The sequence below is a fragment of the Hemicordylus capensis genome, chromosome 1 (genome assembly GCF_027244095.1).
Source record: "Hemicordylus capensis ecotype Gifberg chromosome 1, rHemCap1.1.pri, whole genome shotgun sequence".
NCBI lineage: Eukaryota > Metazoa > Chordata > Lepidosauria > Squamata > Cordylidae > Hemicordylus > Hemicordylus capensis.
The window spans coordinates 196,445,109-196,471,392 of NC_069657.1; the positions used below are offsets into that span (position 1 = coordinate 196,445,109).

At 42.1% G+C, this 26,284-nt stretch overlaps 1 protein-coding gene across 3 annotated transcripts in view; it reads right to left on the reverse strand.

Moving 5' to 3' along the window:
* The window catches only part of TLK1 (tousled like kinase 1), a 132,881-nt gene that overhangs the window by 50,718 nt on the left and 55,879 nt on the right, over window positions 1-26,284 (reverse strand). For 2 of the 3 annotated variants that reach the window (XM_053269550.1, XM_053269569.1), the window contains 8 exons: window positions 21,085-21,131; window positions 17,370-17,456; window positions 13,854-13,943; window positions 12,364-12,456; window positions 12,012-12,122; window positions 3,977-4,113; window positions 1,323-1,511; window positions 96-162 (listed from right to left, as the gene is read on the reverse strand). In XM_053269550.1, coding sequence (XP_053125525.1) covers window positions 96-162; window positions 1,323-1,511; window positions 3,977-4,113; window positions 12,012-12,122; window positions 12,364-12,456; window positions 13,854-13,943; window positions 17,370-17,456; window positions 21,085-21,131 — 821 coding nt within the window. The remainder of the gene's footprint in view (window positions 1-95; window positions 163-1,322; window positions 1,512-3,976; window positions 4,114-12,011; window positions 12,123-12,363; window positions 12,457-13,853; window positions 13,944-17,369; window positions 17,457-21,084; window positions 21,132-26,284) is intronic. The other variant, XM_053269560.1, reaches the window with a different exon arrangement.

A 26,284-nucleotide genomic window follows, 5' to 3' on the forward strand; every position in this document is an offset into this window, starting at 1 on the left:
GTGTGAGACTTGGCTTTAGAAGGCAGCTTACAATATTAGTCTTTGAACTTTAATGTGACTGGGCAAAAAGATGCAGTTTAAAATAGTAAACATACCTTTTTGAGATGTCCTAACCTAAGCTTGAAAATTTCTTCTTGTTCATGATATTCTGCTAGTGTTAGCCTGCAAAAGTAAACATAGGTAATAAACTACAAAAATAGTTATATGTATGTTAAAAAGTATTTTATATTAGATTTTAAAGTAGAATGCCAGTAGTATCTTGTAGAATCAGTTACACTTTGGATGATAGAGCCTTGATGAAGGAGCAAAGAATTTTGGTATCAAAGAATTTGCTTTATCCTATGTAGTGGCTCCACAAATAAGTTCCAAAATGACAACTCCCCTGTACCCCACTTCAGCCTCTCCTGAGGGGGACCCTCAAGGTGGAGATGTTGTTTTGTAGGTAGTTCCTTAGGATACAACCCATAGTCTTCATAATTTCTTCCAAGTACCTCTTCTGTTAACCGGGACAAAAACAGAGGCTCTATTTGTAATGCCTCTTTGGTGTTTGACTCAAATGCACAGTTGATGACTGTGTACATGTCAAGTATTATTTTGTTTATAAGGTCTCCTAAAATGTGAAGGCAGAGATTTATTGGGTATCTGTAACAATGTTAGGAAGTACACATTAACACAGAATAAAGAGTTTTGTCATGTTGTAACTAACGGGAAGAGAAGTGATAGATAACTTAGAAAGCAGTACTACAGACTATTATAGTCAAGATGTTAATGGTCATCCAAAATAAGGTTGTTTTTTGAACCTACAATGAAAGAGGTTTACATAGACACACATTCTCTAGCTGTACTTCCAGAAATAATAATACCAAAACCTACATTTAAATAAAAAATGTACTTGTTGCTGATACTGGTACAGAACTGTCTGATTCAAGCTCCAGATTTAGTCAGTGCAGTTCTGGGACTTGACTTTTGGTATTTATGGAACATCTGCATGTTTATGCATTACACTAAAAGCAAAATGATAATATACAAGTGAGCTCACATTCCATCATCATGTCATATGCTAGTCTGATCAAAACAGGGAGCCCAGAGTGCAGACTCCTTAATAGCTCCACTGAATTATACCAGATAAAGCAGAAAAACTGCACTTAAAGTTTGTTGCAAAGGGTGCAAAATCAGCAGACAGAAGATTTAGCGTCATTCTCCCAGTATACAGCTCCTAACTTGTCCTCCGTGTAAATGAATGACAATTGTGTCACCATACCATGAAAAGCACTTTGCTAGTTTCACATAGAAGCAGGAGAAACAAGTATGTCTAAACTTACAATTGTGGTAAATTGGGTCTAACAAATGGATCATTTTCTGCTCCATTGACAGCTTTGTTTTTTCTCTGTTTAGGTTCTGAATTGGCAGAGGGAGCCTGAGAGTTGTTCGTGGCAGGAGGTTTTCTCTTTGCCAGAAGTTTCCTTTGCCTTTCAATATCTTCCCTTTGTTGATTCACCCACTCCTGTTGCCTGAAAATCCAAAACATGTAATCATTTCAAAGGGTTTACATTTTTTTAAAAAAGAAAAACTTTAAGCTCTTCTACTTGTGAAATGAAATTGAACTTAAAAGGGATATCACAATGATGTTAAACCTTTTTCTCCTACTTGCGTCATTTTATATTCTATATACTTACCTACAAGGAAAGAGTCCATGGCACTGCGCTTCAACCCTCCTCCCCCATTGATTTCTAATGGATCAGCGAGGAGGAGCATCTAAGGTACTGAGGTGCTTAACTGACCCCAAACCTAGAGACAATTCTTTACACCAGCAGCATAAAGTGAATGAGGAATGAAGATTTGGCAATGTTGTTCTTTCATGGTAGTGTTTTGTTTTCTTTAAATACTACAAAATACTGTCTTTGATAAATTATACGAGGTCAGTCTACAAAACTCTAATAGCAATTAGAAGTGGGCTCATTACAGACTCCAGATATATCACCTACAATAATCAATTAAATGTGAAAAGGGGTGGGGGGAGCTTGAATTGGTATTTATCATCAATCTCAATGCTGGCTTAATAAAATGTTTTCTCTAAATCTATGAGAATTAAAAAATATATATGAATACATACATACAGATACTGTAGCAATGCATTCTCATCCACTGAATTACTACAGTTTCTTCTCTTCCTACACTACGTACTATGGAGTACTGAAATTTTTGAAAATTAATAAGACAAGATTTTGCAGAAAGAACGTGTGAAACCTCAAAGACCTTTATTTTGTACCTTACTACATTTTACAGGAGATAATTTGAATTTGATGGAAGTATGATTCAGATATCATAGTAATAAGGCAGGCTGGACATAATTATGATTTTATGGAACAGTTATACGAATATGATTCATTAAGCTAAATATGATGGTCACAGGAAGGTGAGATAGGTGAAATATTTTCAAGTATTTGGGGAAACAGATTTCCAAAAGGATTTTTTAAGATGTCAGTAGAAAAAAAACTATATTCAGTATCTTCATCTGCAAGCTATGCCAAGCCAAAGATAGTGATGAGCCCGGACTGTTCCGGAGGCCATTCTAAAGGCCTCCGGACCGGTCTGGACATGGGCGGTTCGGGTGATTCGGGGGGGGGTTCTTTTAAGAGAGGGGGGAGGGCTTACTTACCCCTCCTGCCGCTTTCCCTCTCCGGCACCCGTAGTTCTGTTAATAATTGGGGCGGCAGGATACCTCCCTGCCGCCCCTTCTTACATTTTGTTGCTGCTGCTGCTGGCTACACTCCAGAAGGCTTCAATAAGCCTGTAGCGCATGCACTTCACGTCTCCACAACGTGCGTGTGCGTAAGTAAGCCCTCCCCCCGCTCTTAAATGAACACCCACCCACCCCAGTGCTGGACCGCAGTTCCGCGGTTCCGTGCACACCCCTAGCCAAAGACAAAAAAGACGTAAATATTCTCTACATGTTAAACAGCTATAAGCAACTAAACTAATTGTATAATAATGGAAAAATACCACTATAAGATGGATAAGCTCAAAACAGTGAAAGATACAGAAATAGAACCCACAAGGGTTCTATGAAGTCAATGGCTCTCAAAACATGTTTGAATGCTAACAAACTGTCTTTTAAAACATGGTTCAATATAGCACTTACATTTATATACCGCTCTATAGCCGGAGCTCTCTAAGCGGTTTACAATGATTTAGCATATTGCCCCCAACATTCTGGGTACTCATTTTACTGACCTCGGAAGGATGGAAGGCTGAGTCAACCATGAGCCCCTGGTCAGGATCGAACTTGTAACCTCCTGGTTACAGGGCGGCAGTTTTACCACTGCGCCACCAGGGGCTTTATTATCTTTATTATGGAAGCCGCTGGATCACGCAGAGCTTCCTTATATCCAAACCATATATTCCTTCCCCTCACTGCTCACCAATAGGCTTCTCCAGTCTTTTGCTCCTCAACCCACTCTCTTCTGAAGTGCCTTATTGAGGCAACTGTTTTTCCCCATCCACTTTATGCTAGCAGAAGCCTACAGTAAGGTCAGGTTGGTTTGCTCTTTGTTGCTGCTCATCTTTCTTTGCAACAAACAGCACAGGTGCTGGAAAGGTTGCTATATATTAGATATGGAGACCACACCATGTAAGCACCTCAAAGGCCATCAACAGTCCATGGGTCACAGTATGAGAACTGCTGACTTAATTTTCCACCTATAATTCTATTATGTTCATTTCTTGAATTTCCTACTGGTTCAAAGGATTATTGCTTACGTGATATCTGCTCACTCTCCAAGTTGCCAAACTGAATTCAACATTCTGTCACTTGATTAAAACAACTACTGAAATATTTTCTGAAATCTCAAAAAGCAGAGTAACCTCATGTATGGAAACTATGTTTTCCCATGGAAAAGTAGTTCCAAAGCTAACAAACATGCACTTCAGGGAACTGGTAATTGCTAACAATTTAAAAAATATAGCATTGACTAACTTCACAAGATTCTGAAATGCGAAGCCATCTGTCCACTGTTCAGTAAATGAAGCACCATGTCGAACGGTTGTAAAATGCCCAAGGCGTAATCTGTCTTGCATACTCTTCTCTCTGCTTGCCAGCTTTTCTTGTGTGCTCTAGGAAAGCCAAAATACCACCAAAATAATAGTTAGGTTTAGGGCCTTTCCCAGTAATGTTTTTTTGGCACAATTAATAGAACATTGTTATTTATCTCTTGTGTGGGACCCAATATCTTCCCTCAATGCTTCTATTTTGTGAAGATCTTGTATTTCTCAGCTTTGCAAATGGCAATTTCTACCAGTTAGTATATCAGCTCCGATTGCCAATGCTGGGTAGAATGTGGTTGTTCGAGAATCACAAGCACCTATTTGTTAAAGGTAAAGTGTGCCCTCGAGTCGGTGTCGACTCCTGGCAACCACAGAGCCCTGTGGTTTTGCTTTGGTAGAATACAGGAGAAATTTATCGTTGCCATCTCCCACACAGTATGAGAAGATGCATTTCAGCATCTTCCTATATCGCTGCTGCCTGATATAGGTGCTTCCTATAGTCTGGGAAACATACCAGCGGGGATTGGAACCAGCAACCTCATGCTTGCTAGGCAAGTTATTTCCTGCTGTGCCATTAGGTGGCTACACCTATTGGTTAGGACTCGTGATATCAAGAATGAGAATTGACATAGGTGACCTACACCCCCAACAACCTTTTAATGAAAGCCTTGTGCTTCCAAGATGTTTTGTGCCCTGTATAGTTTTGTTGCTCTCCAGACACACAAGGGCAGCAGTTATCTGTTTACCTGGAAACTCACCCCAGTCTGCAAACACTGCAATAAACTTCAAAGGACAAAGAATTAGATACACTCCCTCATGTCAGCTTGGAATCTGACCCCAAGGCCCCACTGCTTTTTTGCGCAGCGGGGGTGGGACTATTGATCTGGTACAATACGTCTGTTGCAGTCATAAGAGTGGGTTCTGCGCCTGTGCAGGACCATTCGGACAGAATTGACTAGCTTCTCGAAGCACTTAGCCTCGCCCTTGCATGTGGTGCATTGCCTCAGTTTGGGTGGGCTAACATTTTCTTCTCTGTTCCTGGAGGACCGAAACCGGAATCCAAACGTTGTATGGAAGCAGTGTACATTTCCACAAGGTAAGTAGTGTCTTTTTATTCTGCAAACATACCTATTGTCATTTCAAATACTGCAGCGGGGCCAGTGAGAGGGTCTTATGACTGCAATAGTCACTAACAGATCAACAGTTACAGTGAGCAACCTGTTTATCTGGATTGTGATCCATTGCACTCATAAGAGTGGGTGACTAACGAGCAGTCAGTCTGGAGGCTGGTGTAGTATGCTAAGCTAAGACCCTTTTCAGCACACCCCTCCCGGAACTGGTCTGAGCTGCACAGCGAAGGTCCAATGCATAATGCTTTACAAAGGTATGCTCAGAAGACCAGGTTGCTGCAGTGCATTTGTCTCTGAGCTTGATTCCAGCCATATGGGCAGCAGAAGTAGCATAAACCCTAGTAGAGTTGGTCCATATGGTTTTAGGAGGGTCCACTTATTTATTTATTTATTTATTTATTTATCAAATTTGTACACCGCCCCAAACTTTCATCTCAGGGTGGTTAACAATAACATAAAACCAGTTAAAAACATATATAAAAAACTTAAACACAATTTAACAATTTAACAATAAACCAAAGATTAAAAAACCAAAAAAATTTTTAGGAAGCTGAGAAAGCTTGGGCAAAAAGATGGGTTTTAAGGTGTTTTTTGAAAATTGCCAGAGATGGGGAGGATCATATCTCAGCAGGGAGCACATTCCACAGTCTCGGGGCAGCATCTTTGGTGCTTGTAAGCTAGAAAAATCAACTCCATGATCCAGTGGGAGAGTCTCTGTCGATATCTGGTAGCCTTTCACATTACCTTTGTAACTTACAAAAAGCCTTTTGTCTTTCTACAGGGCTTCGTCACTTTCAAGTAGACAAGGAAAGCACATCTCACATCCAGGGAACGCAATCAGCGCTCAAGAGGCGTTGTGAGGTTCCAGTAGAAGGTAGGTAAAACTATGTCACTATTAATATGGAAGTCAGTGATTACTTTAGGCCTAAATTCAGGGTCCAAGTGAAACACCACTTTGTCCTCATGAAACTTAGCATAGGGGACATCTATTCAAAGAGCATTCAGCTTGCTGACATGGTAAGCCAAAGTTGCAGCTAACAAAAAGGCAATTTCTAACATTACTAATTTAGGACGTGCCATAGCCATGGGTTCGAATGGAGGTTCCATAAGGGCTGATAGGACAAGGGATAAGCTCCATTGATCAGTGGGCCGCCAGATAAGCAGGTAAAGGTTGTTTAACTCCTTAAGGAGCCTCTTTGAGTCTGGATGAGAGAAGACAGTTTTCCCATCCCATCTGAGATGGCGAACAGAAACAGCTGCCAGGTGCACCTTGATGGAAACACTGGCCAGGTTACAGTGCCTCAGAGATGTGAAGTAAAGCAAGACCTCCTGGAAGGTAACCTTATGAGGCAGGAAGCCATGTTTCTGAGCAAAAACTCTGAACCATTTCCACTTGCTGTTGTAGTTGACACAAGTTGATTTCTTTCTGGCATTGAGGAGGATGTCCTTTAGGAGCAGTTAAGTTCAGAGTCCTTAGGTCGGGATGGCGTAGCCTTCTGTTTTCTTGCAAGAGAAGATCCTTGCATTGAGGTATACACCTGTGGCAACCTTTCGACAGTCTGAGTGCTTGCTGAAACCATGGCTGCTGAGGCCACCATGGAGCAATCAAAATGCAGTTTGCAGATTCCTGAAGGATTTTTGCCAGTATTCTGTTCAAGAGAAGATAGGGCAGAAACATGTATAGAAATATTTGGCCCCAGTTCAACTGGAAAGAATCCTTTCTGGAGCCGCGGCCGACGCCAGGCCCTCAAGCAGTATTGGGGGCACTTTCTGTTCACAAGCATAGCAAACAGGACAATCTTGGGAGTATCCCAGGCCCGAAACAATGAGTGGAAGTATTGGAGATTAACGTCCAATTCGTGTTGCTGCAAATAAAGTAAGAACCTGCTGAGACAGTCTGCCAAGTTGTTTACCACTCCTTTGATGTGAATCATGACCAGGCCCATCTGTTGTGTTATGGCCCAGTTAGAAATTTGCAGACTGAGAATGCAAAGGGAGCGGGAAACCATCCCTCCTTGACAATTTAAGTATGCGGTCACCGTAGTACTGTCCAGGCTGACCTGAACAAGCTTGCCTGTTAGAGGCGGCTGGAATGATTTGAGAGCCTGAAACACCATCAGGAGCTCCAGGACGTTTATGTGAATCTGGAGTTAGCTGGGTGACCAAAGGCCGTGAGATTGAAAATCCCCCACAGTGGGCTCCCTAGCCCTGTGAGGATGCATCCATCATCAACCAGGCCAAAGGTTGGGGTACCCGGAAGGGGACTCCGGACAGCAGGTTGTTCTGTTTTGTCCACCACTGTAGGGACACAAGGATTGGCGGTGGAATTGTTAAGAGCATCTGCACATTGTCCACATTTGGACGAAATACAGGCAGAAATCAAAGTTGAAGATGATGGAGACGTAGTTTTGTGAAGTGCACAGCGGAGTTGCACAACGCCATCAGGCCCAGTAGTTTCTGAACTTTGTGGGCTTTTTGTCTGGGTTGAATCACAAATGAAGTTACTAGTGCCTTTATGCGGAGGAAGCATTCCCTGGGTAGAAATGCACATTGCAACCATGCATCAAGGACTGCTCCTATGTAGTCTATGTGCTTGACAGCCTCTGGTCTGGACTTTGTCCAGTTGACCTGAATGCTCAGATCTTCACATAAACTCAGAACTGTTGATACTTTTTGTCTTCCTGCCAGGAGCCAGTTGTCAAGGTACGGAAAAATGATTAGGCCCAAAGATGAGCCATGATGACGGCCATGCATTTAGTAAATACACGGGGTGCCGTATCCAGTCCAAATGGCAGGACATTGTACTGGTAGATGTGGTGACCCACCGTAAACCTTAGAAACTATCTGTGGTTGGGTTGGATTCCGATGTGGAAGTACGCATCCCAGAGATCCAACGTTGCAAACCATTCCTCCTCATGGAGAAGAAGGATACTCTGCAATGTTATCATGCGAAACCTGCGCATGTCCACATGATGGCTCAGCCATGAAAGTCCATGATTGGCCTTAGTACCATGTCTCGTTTCGGGACCTGGAAGCAGTAAGAGTAAAAACCCCACCACTGATCTGTCCATCCAACAGGCGATATTGCCCCCTTGTCCAAGAGAATATGAACTTCCTCCACCAGTAATGGGGATGCAGGCGTGTATTTGAGCCCACTGAATGATGGTAGCGTCTCGAACTCTATGGCATAGCCCGTTTGGACTATGCAAAGGACCCAACCATCTGATATTATGTTGCACCATGAGAAAGCATGACTTGCAGCCTGATGTTGGAGGCGGCTAAGATAGTTTATTTTATTTTATTTATTTATTTAATACATTTTTATACCGCCCAAAACTCAAGTGCTCTGGGCAGTTTACAAAACAATTTTTTAAAAAACCAATAAAAGATTTAAAATGTTTGGAGAGAAGTCGATGGTAGAGACTCTTGGGTGAGGTGAATCGGTGGACCGATCTCCTGATCAAAGATGCTATTTGTTGGAGTCAGCAGGTTTAGGGCGCTGGCCCTGTAAGGCCCTAGACTTCTGGTTGAAAAACTTCCTTCCAAAACATTGGTAAGGCTTGCGGAAGTCTCTCTTGTCCGTCTGTTTATAAAAGTACTGCCTTCAACCATATTGGCAGTACTTGGTAGTGTACGATTGGGCAGGTGCTGAAAATATTTTTGCCGTGGATTTTGATTTCTTGATGGACTCCATAGTGGAATCCGCCGTCTCACAGAAAAGACCCTTCCTATCAAAGGGCAAAATTTCCATTCTGTCTCTCATGTCGGGCTGTGGTGCAGTGGAGTGTAGCCAGGCATGCCTCCTCAATGCAAGAGCACAAGTTAGGGTTCGAGTCTCAGTCTCTGCCAAGTGTTTGGCACTGGGTAACTTGTCAAGTGATGAGAGTCACTTTGGTCTGAAGATAATTCAGTTTTGTTAGGAACACTTCCAGCGAGAGGTCGGCTTGCTCCTGGAAGAGATCATCCCATAGAGAATGGGTATATTTAGCAAAGCAGGCAGTATAATTAGCGATTTTCGCCACCAGGCACAAAGTAGAATAAATTTTACATCCTAAGACATCCAATTTGTGCCCTTCTTTGTCTCCTGGAGTAGTGTGCCGTCTCCCAGATTTGAAGGAGGATGCACAATTCACCACCACTGAATTGGGAGGAGGGGAATGTTTTGTTTTATTTTATTTATTATTTTATTGATTGATTGATTGATTGTTAAATGTATATACTGCCTTTCATTAAAAACAATCCCAAGGCAGTTTACAAAAGTTAAAAAACATAATAAAAATGACAGTTAAAAGTATTAAGCTAAAAATATAAAAACAAATCTGATCTTCCTCTTCTTGAATCATATAAATTCTCCAGATGCTTGGAGGTCAGAGCAGAAATTTGTAGCACTTGCCAAGCAGATTTAGCCACCTTGGATATAACTGGCAGCATGGGAAGGTGAACAGGCTGGGTTGAAGCAGTGCAACTGAAGAATTTGTAGACTGGATCTTCCATGTCCAGAGTTTGGTTTTTTAGTTCTAGTCCAAGCGCCGCTGCCATTATTGGAGAATACCACTTTGAGAAGCGGATCATCAGGATGTTCGGATGAACTCGAAGTTGAAGATGTAGATGAATCAGATTCATAGTCTTCTGTCAGTATCACGGTTTGAGGACCAGAAAGGACACGGACCTTTTTCTTAGAAATTGTTTAAGTGGTGGAGGAAGTTGTGTCAAGGACTACAGTCTGAGTTGGTTGGCTCTTTTGAGGTCAAGGCACCTCCACGGTCTGAGTGGAGATGCAAGGAAGTAAGACAGGATGCTTCAGTACCATGTCAGTCTCCAAAATTGGAGGAGTAACCTGCGTTGATGTCAAAGTTACCTAAGGAGCCAGCGGCAGCAATAGGGTCACCTGAGTCGATGTCGAGACTAACATTGCGGTCAGCACAGGCAGATCTGGAGGAGGAGCAACTTGCATAGCCATCAGAACCATCAACGTCAACAACTGACATCAAACTTTCCAAAGTTTATAGTCTGATGGAAGTCCAGGGGAACCTAAGTGTGTTTGCGCTGCATCTCCACAACCCCATTCATGAATCAAGCCTTGTGTGGAGACAGTCTCTGGCTGCCCTCCATACATGTGGACTAGAAGGTTGCAGTGTCGAAAGCCAGCTAGCCACAGAATGGAAGGGCTGAAAGGCAGAAGAAGTCAAAGCACCTGGCTTCTTTGGTATAGAGAAATCATGCCATCTTCGGCATCGAGACCATGGCTTAAAAAGCCATAGAAGATCGAGCTCGAAGGTGTACTTTTTAGCAAGTTTAATAGTCGCTGGGCATCTCCCAGCCCCAAAATGGCTTCTGTGTCATCATCCTCTATATTGATGCTGAAGGAAACCAGTGAGGGATGCAAAGCCTGCCAAGTTGGGTGAGCTGCCAGTGAAGGCTATTGTTTCGGTATCATGGCTAGCGAGAGAGAATGCTCTTGACGCCGGTTAGATGATGCCGTGGTCGGTACCACTCTCAATGTCGATGCTCGGTGTTGAGCTGTTGGTGATGGACGATCCAGGACCACATCTGGGGTCACATGGCAAGATCGAGGCATCGTCTGTGCTGATTGGTGCACCATCAGGGAACGAGTAGCTCGGGATGTGGAAGCCTCCTCAGTGGTAGCCCATGGACTCTTCTCCCGATGTTTCTTGTGCAGTGGCGCCTCTCCAGCATCGGAGCCCCAGTGCCGGGACTCATGCCTCTTACAATGTGAAGAATCTGAAGGCAGCTTTGGCTCTTAAAATGTGCCAGTAGAAGCTGCCACAGAAGCTTGGATTGAGGATTTAGACTGCATGGCGGAAGTCCCCAACTTCGGCATTGTGCCTGATGTTGACTTCAACGCTGTACCCAATGTTGAGGGCATGGGAATGTCAATTGGAGATCTCAGTATTGGGGTGCCAGGGTGGAGCGCTTCATCATAAAGGCCAGTTCTCAGCCATAGTACTCTCTTTTTCCTCGTTTGATGAGAGAAAGTTAAACAAATCTTACAGGTGGAGGTGTGTTCTTCCCCCAAACAAAGCAAACACAATTCATGGTTGTCCACTGACAGGAGTTTAGCATTGCAGTGAACACAGCATTTAAAAGTCTTTTTCAAATGTATGAATTAAAGTCCAAGTCCAATCCAAGGTTGTAGCCGAATAAACCATCCATCCCTTTCGATTAAGTTGAGGGTATTTAGAGTAAGAATTGTCTAGTCCAGTCCGAGTCATTACACGTGATAAACTAAACTATTTTTGTACTTTTTTTCCACAGAAAACTGTTCCGGTCCGAGGAGCTCACTGTCCGAGGTGCCGATACAATGGTGGTCAGAAAGGAACTGAGGAGAAAACACTAGCCTGCACAAACTGCAGAAATGCACCATGTGCAAGGGGCAGGGCTGAGGGCTTAGAGGAGCTAGTCAATTCTGCCTGAATGGTCCCGCACAGGTGCAGAACCCATTCTTATGAGTGCAATAGATCACAATCCAGATCAAGCAGCTTCTGCACCAATACTGTAATGTTTGGAAGACTCCTAATTCATTTACCATTCATTGGATTAGGCTTTTACTGAAGTGGCAAAAGTCAGTTTGTGTCACTGTAGGTATACCTAACCTACAGGATCAAGATAACAGAGGACTGGATTCTAACCTGTCCCACTGTGCTCAGGAGCTCCTTCTGTTAATGGAGGAAAGTTGAGCTCTCAGAAGGGGTCCCTGTGATAATGAAACCCTCCTTCCATTCACGGAAGAAGTTCCTGGACATAGCACACCACTGCATTAAAGATCAGGATACAACCTATTGTACTCTTTACTGTAATTTTTTTCAGTCTACTTACTTTTTCAATCAAAAGTTTCTTGCTCATTGAAATGCATTTGTTTAATCTCTCTTTGTACTTTTCAAGTAGTTTTTGTTGTTCATCTATTTGTCGCCGTAGATCACAATTAGCCTAAGAATTAAAATAAAATTATGATAGGCATCTGTGCTAAATTCTATCTACACACAATAAGCAAAAATCTGTACCTTCTCTTTCTCTTACATACTGCCCCAAATACTGTACTTTAAATTAAGAACTTATCCACACAGAGGAGGAAAAGGGACTTATTTTAAGAATATGGAGGTGGCAAGAAAATAAATTTAATACAGGTAACCCAACATTTCTTCATTTATCTTACCATTAGGACACTTACCCTGAGCAAATCATCTATACGACCTTCCTTTTTTTCCAAGTCTTGATTTTTATTACTTTCGAGTGCCGTTAATTTAAGCATTGTGAGATCAGTCTATATAAAAATGGGATAAAAAATTGTAAACATTTGGCAGGGGCAACATGGCAAGTTCCGTCATCATGCGGCCTTGTAGTTTACCATTTGCCTGTTCAGCTGGGGCAAACAGCAAACGTCAGTGAGAGCTTGGAAGATAAGATGAACACTATGCAAAACTCTCTATTCAACACGGTGCTGAATTGGCTGCATGTGTGGCTCAAGAGAAAGTCAAGATTGTCCACTACTATGTGAGGCTGCAAAAATTGCTAAGTCCCCTTTCTGCCTTAAAATGCTGCAAGTTCTGCAAGGTACATCAAGAGCCATAATGAGAGCCATATGATATGGCACTCCTCCTGATGTTTCAATGACACTCTGGGTCAGAGGGAATCAGTAGCAGTGAATTTGTCACTTAATTTGAATCCCCTTGGATTCAAGAAGCTCCTATGTTCAGTGGAAGTGACAACAGCACTATCAGAGGAATGAGCAACTGGCTATCCCCCTCCCAGTAATTAGTTGCAAGCCTGTCTTAATGGCCTTGGTTGACTCCAAACCTGCTGATAACCATGAAACAACAAGCTAATGAACCACTAATGATTTGGGTCAGCAAGAAAGCCAGTTCAAGGTCCAATCAGAAAGCTAACTTTGCCAAAAGTTACACAGTTAAGGGGATGTAGTGATGAGATGATCCAAGACAAACATTTCCACGAACTCTCATCTTTGATTTCAAACATTGCAAGGTCATGAAACAAGTTTGAAGACTGTGTGAGAGATAAAAGTGGAGAAAAAGCAGAGTGCAGTAAGAGGGTGCAGAATTTAGCTCCCTGAAAATTTAAACTTTCATTTTAAAAAGACAGGTTTTAAGCCCTTATGGCTTCAAAGGTATTTTGAAGTGTCTAGGCAAAGCCAGGTGAAAACTTCAGAAGTTAAACAAGCTTTTCACCTATTGAGTGGAGAGCTTCAGGGTCTATGTTGCCTCACTTATAAGGAAAACCAGAATTATGCAAACTAAGAGGGCGGGGGGATAATTTGCTGAATTTTGACAGGTCACAGAATTCAGCTTCTCTAGACATTGATTTTTTAAAAATTGTCTGTGCATAAACAGCCCTGTTAAGGATGACCTATATCCTCATCCTCCTCTTGTTCAAGTATCTGTCTGATTTAACGATCATGACAATTTAAATCTAAAAGCATTTGGTTGAGTAAGTAGTCAAAAAAAATTTAATACTTGGAAGTTCATTTGGTGCTATGTTGGAAGTGGTTGTAAATGCAAATAGGGAACCATTGCTTCTAGTTACAATCTTTCAGAGCAAAAATATTTTAGTTTAGCTCTATGCCCTTGCAACCTTTTCTAATCAGAGGTTTCAAACTTTCTTGGACAAAAAACCAGGATGGTGGTTGGAATCCAGAGTGCTTACCTGAGTTATTTTAAATGACAACTGCTTTGGTTGTGTAACAGGGTGGTCCCCAAAAGATAATGCAGTAGGAGAAGGGCTATTTTGCCGAACCTAAAGATGCACAAAATCATATTCATAATCCATTGGAAAACTGGAAGGACACTAAGGTTAAACAGTGATTTATGAAATTGTTCCAGTCAATAAAGGAGGCTGCTTTGTCACAGAGGTTAACTTTCCCACCCTCTTCATATCTAAAGTGTTTGTGGAACTCCCTGCCACTCTTACGTACAAGGCGTGCACATGTGCATGCACTCAAGTTTTTTATATTTCTGCTCAGTTAATTTTAGATCCTGCTCATGCTGAATCAAGAAGGTCCCATTCTGAATGCACATGCGCACACACTGCCTTGATACTGCCACCAAGAACAAAACTCATTCTGTACACAGATGAAAAACAATTAGAGAGAACACTGCCCCCTGCCACTACCCTTCTTCTCCACCATATATGTGACACCCAGCATGGAAAGTGCAATGCTCTTCATCCTCTAGTACTAAGACTGCCCACTGTCTGGAGCTCAAGCAGATAGGAACTCCCGCAAGGTACATGAGAGTAACATCTGCAGGGAAATGTTGTGAAGTTGCTCTTTGCCTGTACTACAAGTTTGTTTTCCTCCACATCAAGAATAAATTTGTTTCAGATACCTCCAATGAAAATCCCATCCCAGGTGGTCTTCAAGGGAAAATAAGAGAATCGTAAGAAAAGGCTGAAGTTCCACATTAGTAGGACTGGCCAGTGACTGTGGGTGTCAACTACCACAGACTCCCTACACAGCCTTTTCTTAGGATACCCTAAGAGACCACATAGAATCAAGGGACTTTTGTATCTTACTCAACTCCTTTTACATTGAATGCAGTCACTTTTCAATAACTTGAGAAATGTGTTTGTATGGAATATCAATTCCTGCTGGAGTACTTTCTCTTTTATATTATCATCATCCACATTAGCAGGACTGGCCAATGACTGTGGGTGTCAACTACTGATTGATTTGACTGATTAAGTGTCATCAAGTCAGAGTCAACTCTTAGCAACCACACAGATAGATTCTCTCTAGGATGATCAGTCTCAACTTAGCCTTTTAGGTCTTTCAGTGGTGCATTCATTGTTGCCGTAATCAAATCCATCCACCTTGCTGCTGGTCGTCTTCTCTTTCCTTCAACTTTCCCCAGCATTATACTTTCTATACAAATAATATAGGGTACTGGGGGAAGCTTCTGGTGATAAATGCTTGCTGCAGCTCGAAATTTTTTTAGCCTACTTTCCTCAAGGAAAGTAAGTGTATGAGATTACCCAGCTGTGTGTGTGTGTGTGTGTGTGTGTGTGTGTGTGTGTGGGTGGGTGTGGGTGTGTGCACACACACGGACCCGTCCCCCTGCCAACTTTACAATGCCTGGACCAGTTTGAACCAAATTGCGTACTGTTGTAGGAACACAAAGGGACACCTCAATGACATAGTTTGTGATGATGTCATCCACTCCAATTCAAATGGTGGATGCATGAACATCTGAGGAATAAGTGGGCTAATTAGGGAACCACCTAACCAATTTGAACCAAATTTGCTACCACTGTAGTGAGTGACATATAGGGACACCTCAATGGTGTAGTTTGTGATAATGTCATCCAACCCACTTCAAGATTATAGATGCATGAACATTTGAAGCACAAGAGGAACCGACTTGAACTCAATTTGGTGCAGTTGTAGGGACACGTAAAGACACCTCAATGGCATAGTTTGTGATGTCATCATTCACCCAATTCAAGATAGCTGGTGTGTGAATGTTTTGAGGCACAAGTGGCAATCAATTTGGACCAAATTTAGTACTGTTATAGGGGTACATAGTAGGGATGTGCACGGAACCGCGGAGCTGCGGTCCGGCACTGGTGTGTGGGGCTCTTTAAGGGCGGGGGAGGGTGTACTCCCCCCCCGCCGCATCTCCCCCGCCGGCGCATTCGTTTGGACAAGCTTTTGGGGCGGCAGGATACCTCCCTGCCACCCCTTCCCCCAGTCATTGGCAAAAGGCTTCAAAAAGCCTTTTCCGCGTGCACACGTCACGTCTCCGTGTCACGTGCGTCGCAGAGACGTGACATGCACACGCGCAAAAGGCTTTTTGAAGCCTTTTGCCAACGACTGGAGGAAGGAGCGGCATGGAGGTATCCTGCCGCCCCAAAAGCTTTTCAAAACGAACGCACCGGCGGGGGAAACATGGTGAGGGGGGTAAGTACACCCTCCCCCGCCGTTAAAGAGCCACACACACCAGTGCCGGACCGCCCTCATGTCCGGACCAGTCTGGAGGCCTTCAGAATGGCCTCCGGACCAATCTGGGCTCATCCCTAGTACATAGGGACACCACAACGGTGTACTTTGTGTTGACATTATCCACTCCAGTTCAAGATGGTGGGCAAGTGAATGTTTGAGGAGCAAGCTGGCAATTATCAATTAAGATTTTAGTGAAAGGAAAGTAGGCAGATTAATTCTTACCAGAACTTCTTGTTTTGGCACACCACATTCTCTTACAAGATCACCACAGCAAGCCATAGTTATTGGAAACTAAGAACTACTTTTTAAAATTTTCCCATATGCTAAGTTGGTAAAACAGTTCCAACAAGCAACTATAGGACTTTATCAGCAAGTAGCTGAGAAAAGGCTCATCAAGTTGGATCCTAAGAACTTCTGTGAAAATCTGAGGCCCTCCATCCTTAGAAGCAGAATTTGAGGAGTGTAAGAGATTGCAGAAGGAAGTGGGACGGGCTGGTAAAAATAAATGCCCCATAATGAAAGTTTAATTTTATCGCTTCTTGGCCTTTTGGCTAAGATCAAGTGTGTGAAAAAGTTCCATTTTCAGTAGAAATTCTGAATATACAATCCATCAAGTCTTCACCTTTTTACCAGCTACTTGCTTGAAGAACTGCTACCAGTTCACACACCCACACCCAGCCCTTACTCCAAGCTCCTTGCTCAAACATTCAGCTTTTCTTGTTCATTTTTTAAAAGTTAAGTCTAGCCATTTTTAATGGAGATACAAAGGAAAACATACTGGCAATAGTCTGCCTAATTGCTCACTAAGTTGTAACCCAGCTCCCACCTTTCAATGAGAACCAAGTTAAGAAATAAATCTTGCATGTTTGGCACTATTAAAAAAAATATTAAAGCCATTTTATAAGCTTCCAGTATATTAGGTTATTTATATTTAGGTTTATACTTTTAAATATTTCCTTACAATGGCAACCACTATAAGCTTTTTGACTATACTCTTATACCGTTGCCCCACACAGAGATCGAACTGCTGCTTTCTGTGCAAGCATACGCCAAGAAATTAGACAGATAAGGTGCTAGAACAAAGAATTAAAAATGATAAATTCTTCTATTTTGCTGCAACGTAAAATAATTGCAGAAGCTATTGCTTCTGCTAAGTTTATTTTTAAAATAATGAGATTTATAAACAGGATGCTGACAATTACAACTTCTGCAATTAGACTTACGGAAGAAGGGGCGGAATGTGAGTTTTGAGGAGAACGGATTGCAGGAGGCATGCCTCTTACTGGGCTAGATCCATTTCCACCTTGGTACTGCGAGAGGAAAATGACCACAGAAAATATTGTACTTTAGCAGAAATCTGTTTATTGAATACAACAGATAAGGAATTAGCAGTGTTTATGTAAATCAAATGCAACACCCTTTCAAGCAATTTACAAGGGGAAATTGAAAATTGTTAATTGTTGGTGAGGTTGCTATGAATACCAATGGAATTCTACTTATTTATTTTCTATATATCACTATTTGCCCATCAACTGACTCTTGAGAATAAGTTTATAACAGCAAGTCACCCTATTATAATTCCAGACAATGAAACTCTGTCAAACTGTGACGTATTCAATGAGTTATTTGCAGATAAAATATCTTGCATTCCGGCTGATCTGGACTACAATATTTCTGCAGGGCCAGTTAGGGATGTGTCCAGCCATCCCTCTTGCAAGATTAGATTGCATCAGTTTCAGTTTGTGGCTCCTGAGAGTGTGCACAAGCTGCTTGGAGCAGTACGGCCTACCACCTGTTCTTTGGATCGTTGCCCAACATGGCTAAATTCATCTTATGGGAGGTTGTTGGAGTTGGCCTAGATCAGGGATTCTCAACATTGGGTCCCCAGATGTTACTGGAATTCAACTCCCATAATCCCCAGCCCAAGTGACCTTTGGTTGGGGATTATGGGAATTGAAGTCCAAAAACATCTGGGGACCCAACATTGAGAATCCCTGGCCTAGATGATATGATTAATGCCTCACTGAGGGAGAGGAGGATGCCAACTTGTTTGAAGGAAGCAGTGGTTAGATCCTTCCTAAGAAGCCCACTCTGGATCCCCTGGAGATAGATAATTCTGAGTACCCAGAATGTTGGGGGCAATATGCTAAAATCATTGTAAACCGCTTAGAGAGCTTCGGCTATAGAGCGGTATATAAATGTAAGTGCTATTGCTATAGCTATAATTATAGGCCAGTCTCTAACCTCCCATGACTGAGAGGGTGGTGACTGACCAGCTCCAAGTGGTCTCAGAGGAAAATGATTATCTAGATACATTTCAAACTAGGCTATAGGGTTGAGACAGACTTGGTTGGCCTGCCAGATTATCTTTGCCAGGAAACTGACAGAGGGAGTATGACTCTGCTGGTTCTTTTGGATCTCTCAGCCGTTTTCGATACCATCAACCATGGCATCCTTCTGTACTTATTTGGGGAAAGAACGCACTGTTTTACAATGGTTCTGCTCCTATGTCTCAGGTAGATTTCAGATGGTGGCGCTTGGTGGCAGTTGCTCTTCTAAATGAGAGCTACTATATGGAATCCCTCAGGGCTCCATCATCTCACCAGTGTTCTCTCTAATTTTTTTGATCTGTGTGCAGAATAAGTTTTGTTCTGGGCGGAAGAATCAAGACAATGTGTGCGCATATGCATTCAGAGTGGGGCCTTCCTGATTCAACCTGAGCGGGATTTAATATTCACTGAGTGGACTTCATAAAATGTGTGAGTGCACGCACATGTGCATGCCTTAGAGGGAACAGTGCCTGTCACCAATGCTTTTTAACATCTACATGAAACCACTGGGTGAGGTTATTAGGGGATTTGGTGCTGGATGTTATCAATATGCTGATGACACCCAAATCTATTTCTCCTTGTCATCAATATCAGAATATTAGGAAATGGCATTAGTCCCTTAAATGCCTGCCTACAGGCAGTAATGGGCTGGATGAGGGATAATAAACTGAAGCTGAATTCAAGCAAGACGGAGGTGCTCATTGTTGGGGACCATAATCTGCAAGAAGGAATAGAACTTCCTTTTCTGGATGATGTTATACTCATCCAGAAAGAACAGGTTCATAGCTTGGGAATGCTCTTAGACCTGGATCTCACCCAGGTGCCTCAGGCTGAGGCTGTGGCCAGGAGCACTTTTTACCAGCTGTGACTGATTCAACAACTCCACCTGTTCCTTGAGAAAAATGACCTGAAAAGTGGTACACCAGCTGGTAACCTCTAGGTTGGACTACTAAAACTGCTCTACATAGGGCTGCCTCTGTACTTAGTTCAGAAACATCAGTTTAAAATACGGCAGACAGATGGGTCTCTGGGGAATCCCGGAGAGACCACATTATGCCCATTCTCAAACAGTTGCACTGGCTGCCGATATGTTTCTGGGAAAAGAACAAAGTACTGGTTACTACCTTTAAAGCCCTGAATGGCTTAAATCCAGGTTTTATTTATTTATTTGTTTGTTTTTACATTTATATTCCACTCTTCCTCGAAGGAACCCAGAGCAGAGTACATAGTTATGTTTCTCCTCACAACAACCCTGTGAGGTAGGTTAGGTAGGGTTACCTGAGAGAGCACCATTTGTTACAAAATACCCACCATTCATTAAGATCATCAGGAGGGGTCTGTCTTCAGGTACCACCGGTTCATCTAGTGGCAACCTGGGATTGGGAATTCTCAGTTGTCACCCCTAGGTAGTGGAACATGCTCCCCGTGGATATGAGATTATCTTACTTGGGGACCTTCAGGATAGCCTTAAAGACCCATCTTTTTAGCCTGGCTTTTAATGATGTCTAGTTTTTAATTTTAAATCTGGCTGTAATGTGTTGTTTAAAAATTTTAATTGTTTTATTAAATGCTTTTGATTTTAATGTAAGCTTTTCTGAGCCACTTTAGGAAGGATGGTAAATAAATCAGATAAATAACAGACAGAAAAGAGAGGGACAGCAACACTATATATGATGTTTTCTTGAATCTGTGTAGTCTGAATACAGCAAGCAAAATACACACAACCCTCTGTCCAGTTTGCCATCCTATCAGAGGGCCTCATGATGAATAGTGTAAATTGTCTTTTACATGTTATTGAATAGGCAAATTTACATGATGACTTTTATATACAAGTTTGAGAGAGCATTCTAAATATAGTTCTATTTTTAACTACCATCTGGACATTATTTAGCTACAGCAATATATCTCAGGAATAGCATAAAAGCTAGGTTGAGATTTAATTACTATACATGTTACTGTTTCCTACCTCACTGCTTAAGATTCTGTCTCTTTCTTCCATAAGAATGACACAGAAACAGCAACTACACAAGCATTTTCAAAATGGTGCCCTCTTCTAGAAAGCAACATCTTTGGCTGCTAAAAGAGTGTTGTAGAATGAAACTGGAGGCATGAGAAGCATCTCAAAAGAGATTAAAAGCCTCCTCCCCTTAGTGCAACCTAATTCCCAAAGTCAGCCGGATGTGCTGCACAACCTACACTGATCCTGCATATTTTCTTGTCAATTATGTGGACTGGCAGTTTATGTATGGATTACAGAAATTAAAAGTGATGGAACAGCAGCACCCAGTCCTCAGATATAGCAGTGTACACCTTAGGCAATATGGTGAATCAAGACAAGAGGAGAACAAGGAGCTTCATAACCAAAAAACATATTATAGTGTTAACCATTAATTTTGAAGTGCTCACTTTCTTAAGATCTGCAGGGCTGAACACATTTAACAAGATCATCCAATGTAATATACAACAGACAGAAAATTATGATGCTAGTTTATTACTACAGAACCAAAGTAGATTACTAAATAACATAATTTACATCACCCAAATAAAGCTAATTTAATTTATGAACAGATAAGTATAATAAATTAGAGCATATCAACCAAAGACTTACTTCAAAATAGTCACTAATTTTGTGACCACGTCCCCCAATGCTTTTCCCTGGAGCAAACACAAAAATTTTAAAAAGGTAGCCATCAAGAGAGAGAAAGCAGACTATACATACTACACAAAATAAAAATATATGCAGCCTGTCAAAAAATGTTCTAATTGATTCTTTTTTTTTTTAAACAAATTTGATTTCCAAAATAAAAAATCACTTTAAATACCCACTGGAGAAATTGAAGTATAGTATTCACATTTTCGAAGAATAAGGATTCAGCCTAAATGCTACAGTTTGATATCAAGATCCTAATCCAGTTAACTATGACAGTCAGAATCATTTAAATTAATATGTAATTTGACCTTCAGCATGACTAACTTTAGGCCTTCACAAAAGTCATTTTGCTTTCTTTTATTATGAAATGCTTCTCTCAACTCTTATGAGGATTTTTAAAAATCATAGTTTGCAACAAAAATAAGATGAGCTATCTAAAGACTATGCCTTTAATCCAGAGCACAGTCCGTGATCAAAAAGACAAGTAGTTCCCACACATGCAGGCTTCCTCCTCTATGTTTAAATGAAAGGAACACATTTGCATGCGCAAAGAATGAATATGCAGAACTGCCACAGTCACAGAAGTGAAAAAGGAACTCTGCATGCACACGAGTTCCACGCATGCAAGGAGCTGATGGACCATGACTATTCTATTTACTGATAAATGTCAACCTAAACATTCTTGATGAACACCTAAGAAAGATACATTATCATATAACATCACTAAGTGGCCACATATTCAAAATGGTTAAATAATACAAGGCACTTTTCTTGTGTATACTTGTGTAGTCAATATTGAGCTAGATGGACCTATGGTCTGACTCTGTATATGGCAGCTTCCTATGTTCCTATATTCTCAGATGCTGAAAGTTTGTGCAACCATTTAACAGAGAGCATTCCCAAAGTTATACGAGGAAAATATGCTTGCTCTGCATATGTATGTACCCATGCATAACACACACAGAGACTTTTGTACTTTGGACAACAGTCTACAAAGATAACAAGAAAATGTACTTTGAAATAACATTTTCTCCAGGATCTAGTACATGCCCAGAGAACTACTTGTCCTCCCTATTTTGATGTTAGAATGAGGTGGTGTTCAAAAGCCTACAACGGACAAAGGATGAAGCAAACAACTATGAAGCAACCAGATAAACTAGTGCCAAGAACTCATATAGGCCCACAATGCTGTTTACTAATTCCAGTGTAAAAGCAATTCTATTAGAATCTCTATACTCAAATCCATCTTTCTGTTAAATTATATGTTCACCAGAAAGCAAACTATCTAAAAAAAGGAATGTGAAAAAACATGGTGATGGTAGCTGGTGGTAGGATCATTCAATATGTCCCAGTTCATTCTTTACAGTTGCCACTAAGTATGCTATTTTTAAAAGTATGTACAAAACATGTAGACAGACCCTCCTTTCAAAACTAGTTTGAGAAGATGTTAAAGACATCTTTAAATGGGACATCCTAACGGTGGCCAGGAGCGCTTTTTATGAGCTTTAGCTGATACGTCAGCTATGTCCGTTTCTAGAGGCAAATGACCTTAAAACATATGGTACATATGCTGGTAACCTCCAGGCTTGACTACTGTGACGCACTCTACATGGGGCGGCCTTTGTACGTAGTCCAGAAACTACAATTGGTACAGAATGCAGCAGCCAGATTGGTCTCTGGGACAACATGAAGGGACAAGATAACACTGGTTTTGAAAGAACTGCACTGGCTGCCGATATGTTTCTGCGTGAAATACAAAGTGCTGGTTCTTACCTATAAAGCCCTTAATGGCTTAGGTCCAGGCTATTTAAGAACTCAACTCCTTTGTCATAAACCCTGCCACCTGTTAATCTTCTGGAGAGGTCCGGTTATGGATGGTTTGGTGGTGACCCGTGAACAGGCTTTCTCTGTGGCTGCCCCAGGGCTTTGGAATATGCTCCCTACTGAAATAAGAGCATCTCCTTCTCTGTTTGTTTTCAGGAAGAACCTCAAGACTATCCTGTTTTTGCAGGCTTTTAATTAGAATTTTAATAATTTTAAAACCTTGTTTTAACATCTATTTTATTCCATCTTTATATCATGTATTTTAATTTTTAACATTTAAATATTTTAAATTTTGTACACTGACTAGAGATGTACATATCAGGCAGTATAGAAATATGATAGATAGATAGTCTGAAGAGATCCAGTGTACTAACCATTTTCACTCTAGTCCTATGGAAGGATCCTTTTTACTGTTCACTGTGTCACAATTAAATATTAATTTGGAGAGGGAAGATTAAAAAATACCACTTAATACCATCACAACGTTGATTGTTCACCTCATGGCCACAAAGCTAAAGTCACTGATTCACTCTCATGTTTTCTGCAAGAAAATCAGATTACTCACCTGTAACTTTTGACCTTTTGGGGATCTAGTATCATTCATAACGTGGGTTCTGCACCTGCGCAGTAGTCCCCGCAGAAGGATTTCAAGCTCCTCAAAGCCCTCTGAAGCTCTGCTCTTCACACTCGGAGAATGCTCCGAATCCTCGGCATTTCCCAGCTCAGTTCCTGAAGGGTTGCTGTTGGAAGAGGGACCTGGAGGAGTTGTCAAAGCACAGAAGATAAATACATCCAAAGAGCAGGGAGGCCAGCTGGGTGTTGTGAACAATACCAGATCACCAAAAGATCAAGAGTTACAGGTGAGCAACCTGCTTATCTTAGTGGTGATCTGGTATCCTCCACAACATGGGTGACTAGCAAGTTCTCAATAGAAGGAGGGTCTGAGGATATGTGTTTAGAGGACTTTTTAACATACAGCCCACCCAAAGGTGGCCTCAGCCGCAGATCGGATATCTAAGGCACAGTGTTTGACTAAAGTAAAGTTTGATGACCAGATTTCAGCTTTCCTTATTTCAGAGAATCCAACACCAGAGAGGTGAGCAGCAGATGAGGCCACAGGCCCTAGTGGAGTGGACTTTAAATGCCAGAGTGGGCTTTTAAGTCTGGATGCTCCATGCCCTGTTTTTCATAGCAGATACTGATGAGTTGGACCAGCCATTCTGAAAGTTTTTGCCAGGAAATAGGTTGACCCTTTCTAAAGCCCTCAAACACAACGAAGAGTCTATCAGATTGCCAAAAGGTTTTAGACTTATCTAGGTAAAAAAGGAGCACCCTACACACATCTAGGAAGTGGAGAAAAAGTTCCAAGGGTGAAGTGGGGTCCATGAAGAATGTAGGAAGGACAATGTCTTGGTTTACATGAAAGTCTGTGAGTAGCTTCGGGAGGAATGCAGGATCAGTCCACATGACAACCTTATTGGGGTAAAAGGGGGAGTCAGCTCTTAAAGCAGTCAGTTCACTAACCCTGAGAGCAGTGGTAATTGCTATCAGGAAGACTGTATTTAGAGAGAGCACTTTAAGAGAAGCCAATGATAATGGCTCAAAAGGTTCTTTGAAAGGGTGGAGAGCATGAGACACCCCAAGGAATGACTCGTTTCCATACTGGTGGGCATATGTTAAGGCCCTTTAGGAATCATTTGCAGTCAGGATGAGGAAACAATGTTTTAGAGTTTGCCCCTGAGTGCATTGCAGAGAGGACCACATGTGGACCTTTATGGACAAATTAGAAAGGCCTGAGTCTTATAGGGAGATCAGATATAATAGGACCTGGAATATGGAGGCCTTGGTGGGTTCAAAGACTTTAGACTTTGCATAGGTGACAAATCTTTTCCATTTGTACGAATAGTTTTGCCTGGTGGAAGGCTGTCTCTCGTGCAGCAAGATCTGAACTAGAAGTTCACCCTCCAGGCTGTCATGTGGAAGCTATGGTGAAGGACCTTGCCAGAGGAGCTGAGGGCACAGGGAAGCCCCTGGACAGGCGGAAAAGAAGGGGGAACCATGGCTAACTTGCCACTATGGCCTGAGTATTATGCATCTTATCTTTTGTTGAAAGATTTTGCTTACAACACAGGATAGGAGTGGGAAAGGTGGGAATAGGTAATAATATTGGTGCACATCCCAAAGAATCTGGAAGGCATCCCCCAGGGACCCCATCCCCACAGATGCTCTTGAGCAGAAGAATGGACATTTCTTGTTGAGGTGAGCAGCAGAGAGGTCCACTTGGAGAGTCCCCCACTGATGGAAAGGTATGGGAAGGATGTTGTTGTTGACTTCCCACTTGTATTGGCAGGAAAGATCCATCTCTCCGTTAAGAATGTCAGCCAAAGAATTGTTGGTGCCTTTGTTGTGAAGAGCCAGTGGATAAATATGATGCTTTATGCACCAGTCCCAGAGTTGCAATGGCAGGTTACAAAGAGACCTGGATACTGTGCCATCCTGGCGATTGATATAAGCGATAGTGGTGGTGTTGTCCAGCAGGACCTGGACCATCTGATCTCATAGTACTGGTAGGAAGGACTTCATGGCTAGCGTGACAGCCAGAAGCTCTAGAACGGAGAGGGGAGGGAACTGATAGTAGTTCCAGAGGCCTTAGGTGTTGCACAATGAGCAAGGAGGCATCTGTTGTGAGAGACAGTGTGGTGACAGGAGGATAGAAGGATTTGCCTGCAGCGAGGTTCTCCACCAGGGTCCACCATGACAGAGAGTCCAATACTAACTGTGACAGCAGGAGTTGCATGCGTTGGCTGTCCACATTTGGCCTGAAGTTAAAAAGGATCCACATCTGGAGACGTCACATATGAAGCCTGGAATGTTGAACAGTGGTTCTTGCATGTTGGTTGTACAAGAAGCCATCAGGCCTAAGAGGCGCTGGATGGATTGAGCTTCTTGAACTTGATTGGAATGGAAAGAATAAATCATGTGAAGAAGAGAGTCTCGCCTTTCCTGTGGAAGAAATGCACATTTCAACCAAGTGTCCAACACCAAGATGATGTAGGTCAGGGTCTTTTGAGGTGTCAGGACAGACTTCTTGAGATTCACATGGATGTCAAGATCATCTAAAAGTGTGCACACTAATTGAATGTGGTTGATTAGCAAGGATTTGTGTTGGGAAGCAATCAGCAAGTCATCTAATATAGGAAGACTGAGACGCCCTGTGTCCTGAAATGAGTGATGATGGTGCTCATACACTTGGTAAAGACATGTGAGGCTGCAGAGGGGCCAAATGGGAGGGCTGCATATTGGTAGGCTTGGTCTACCGCAGTGAATTGGAAGT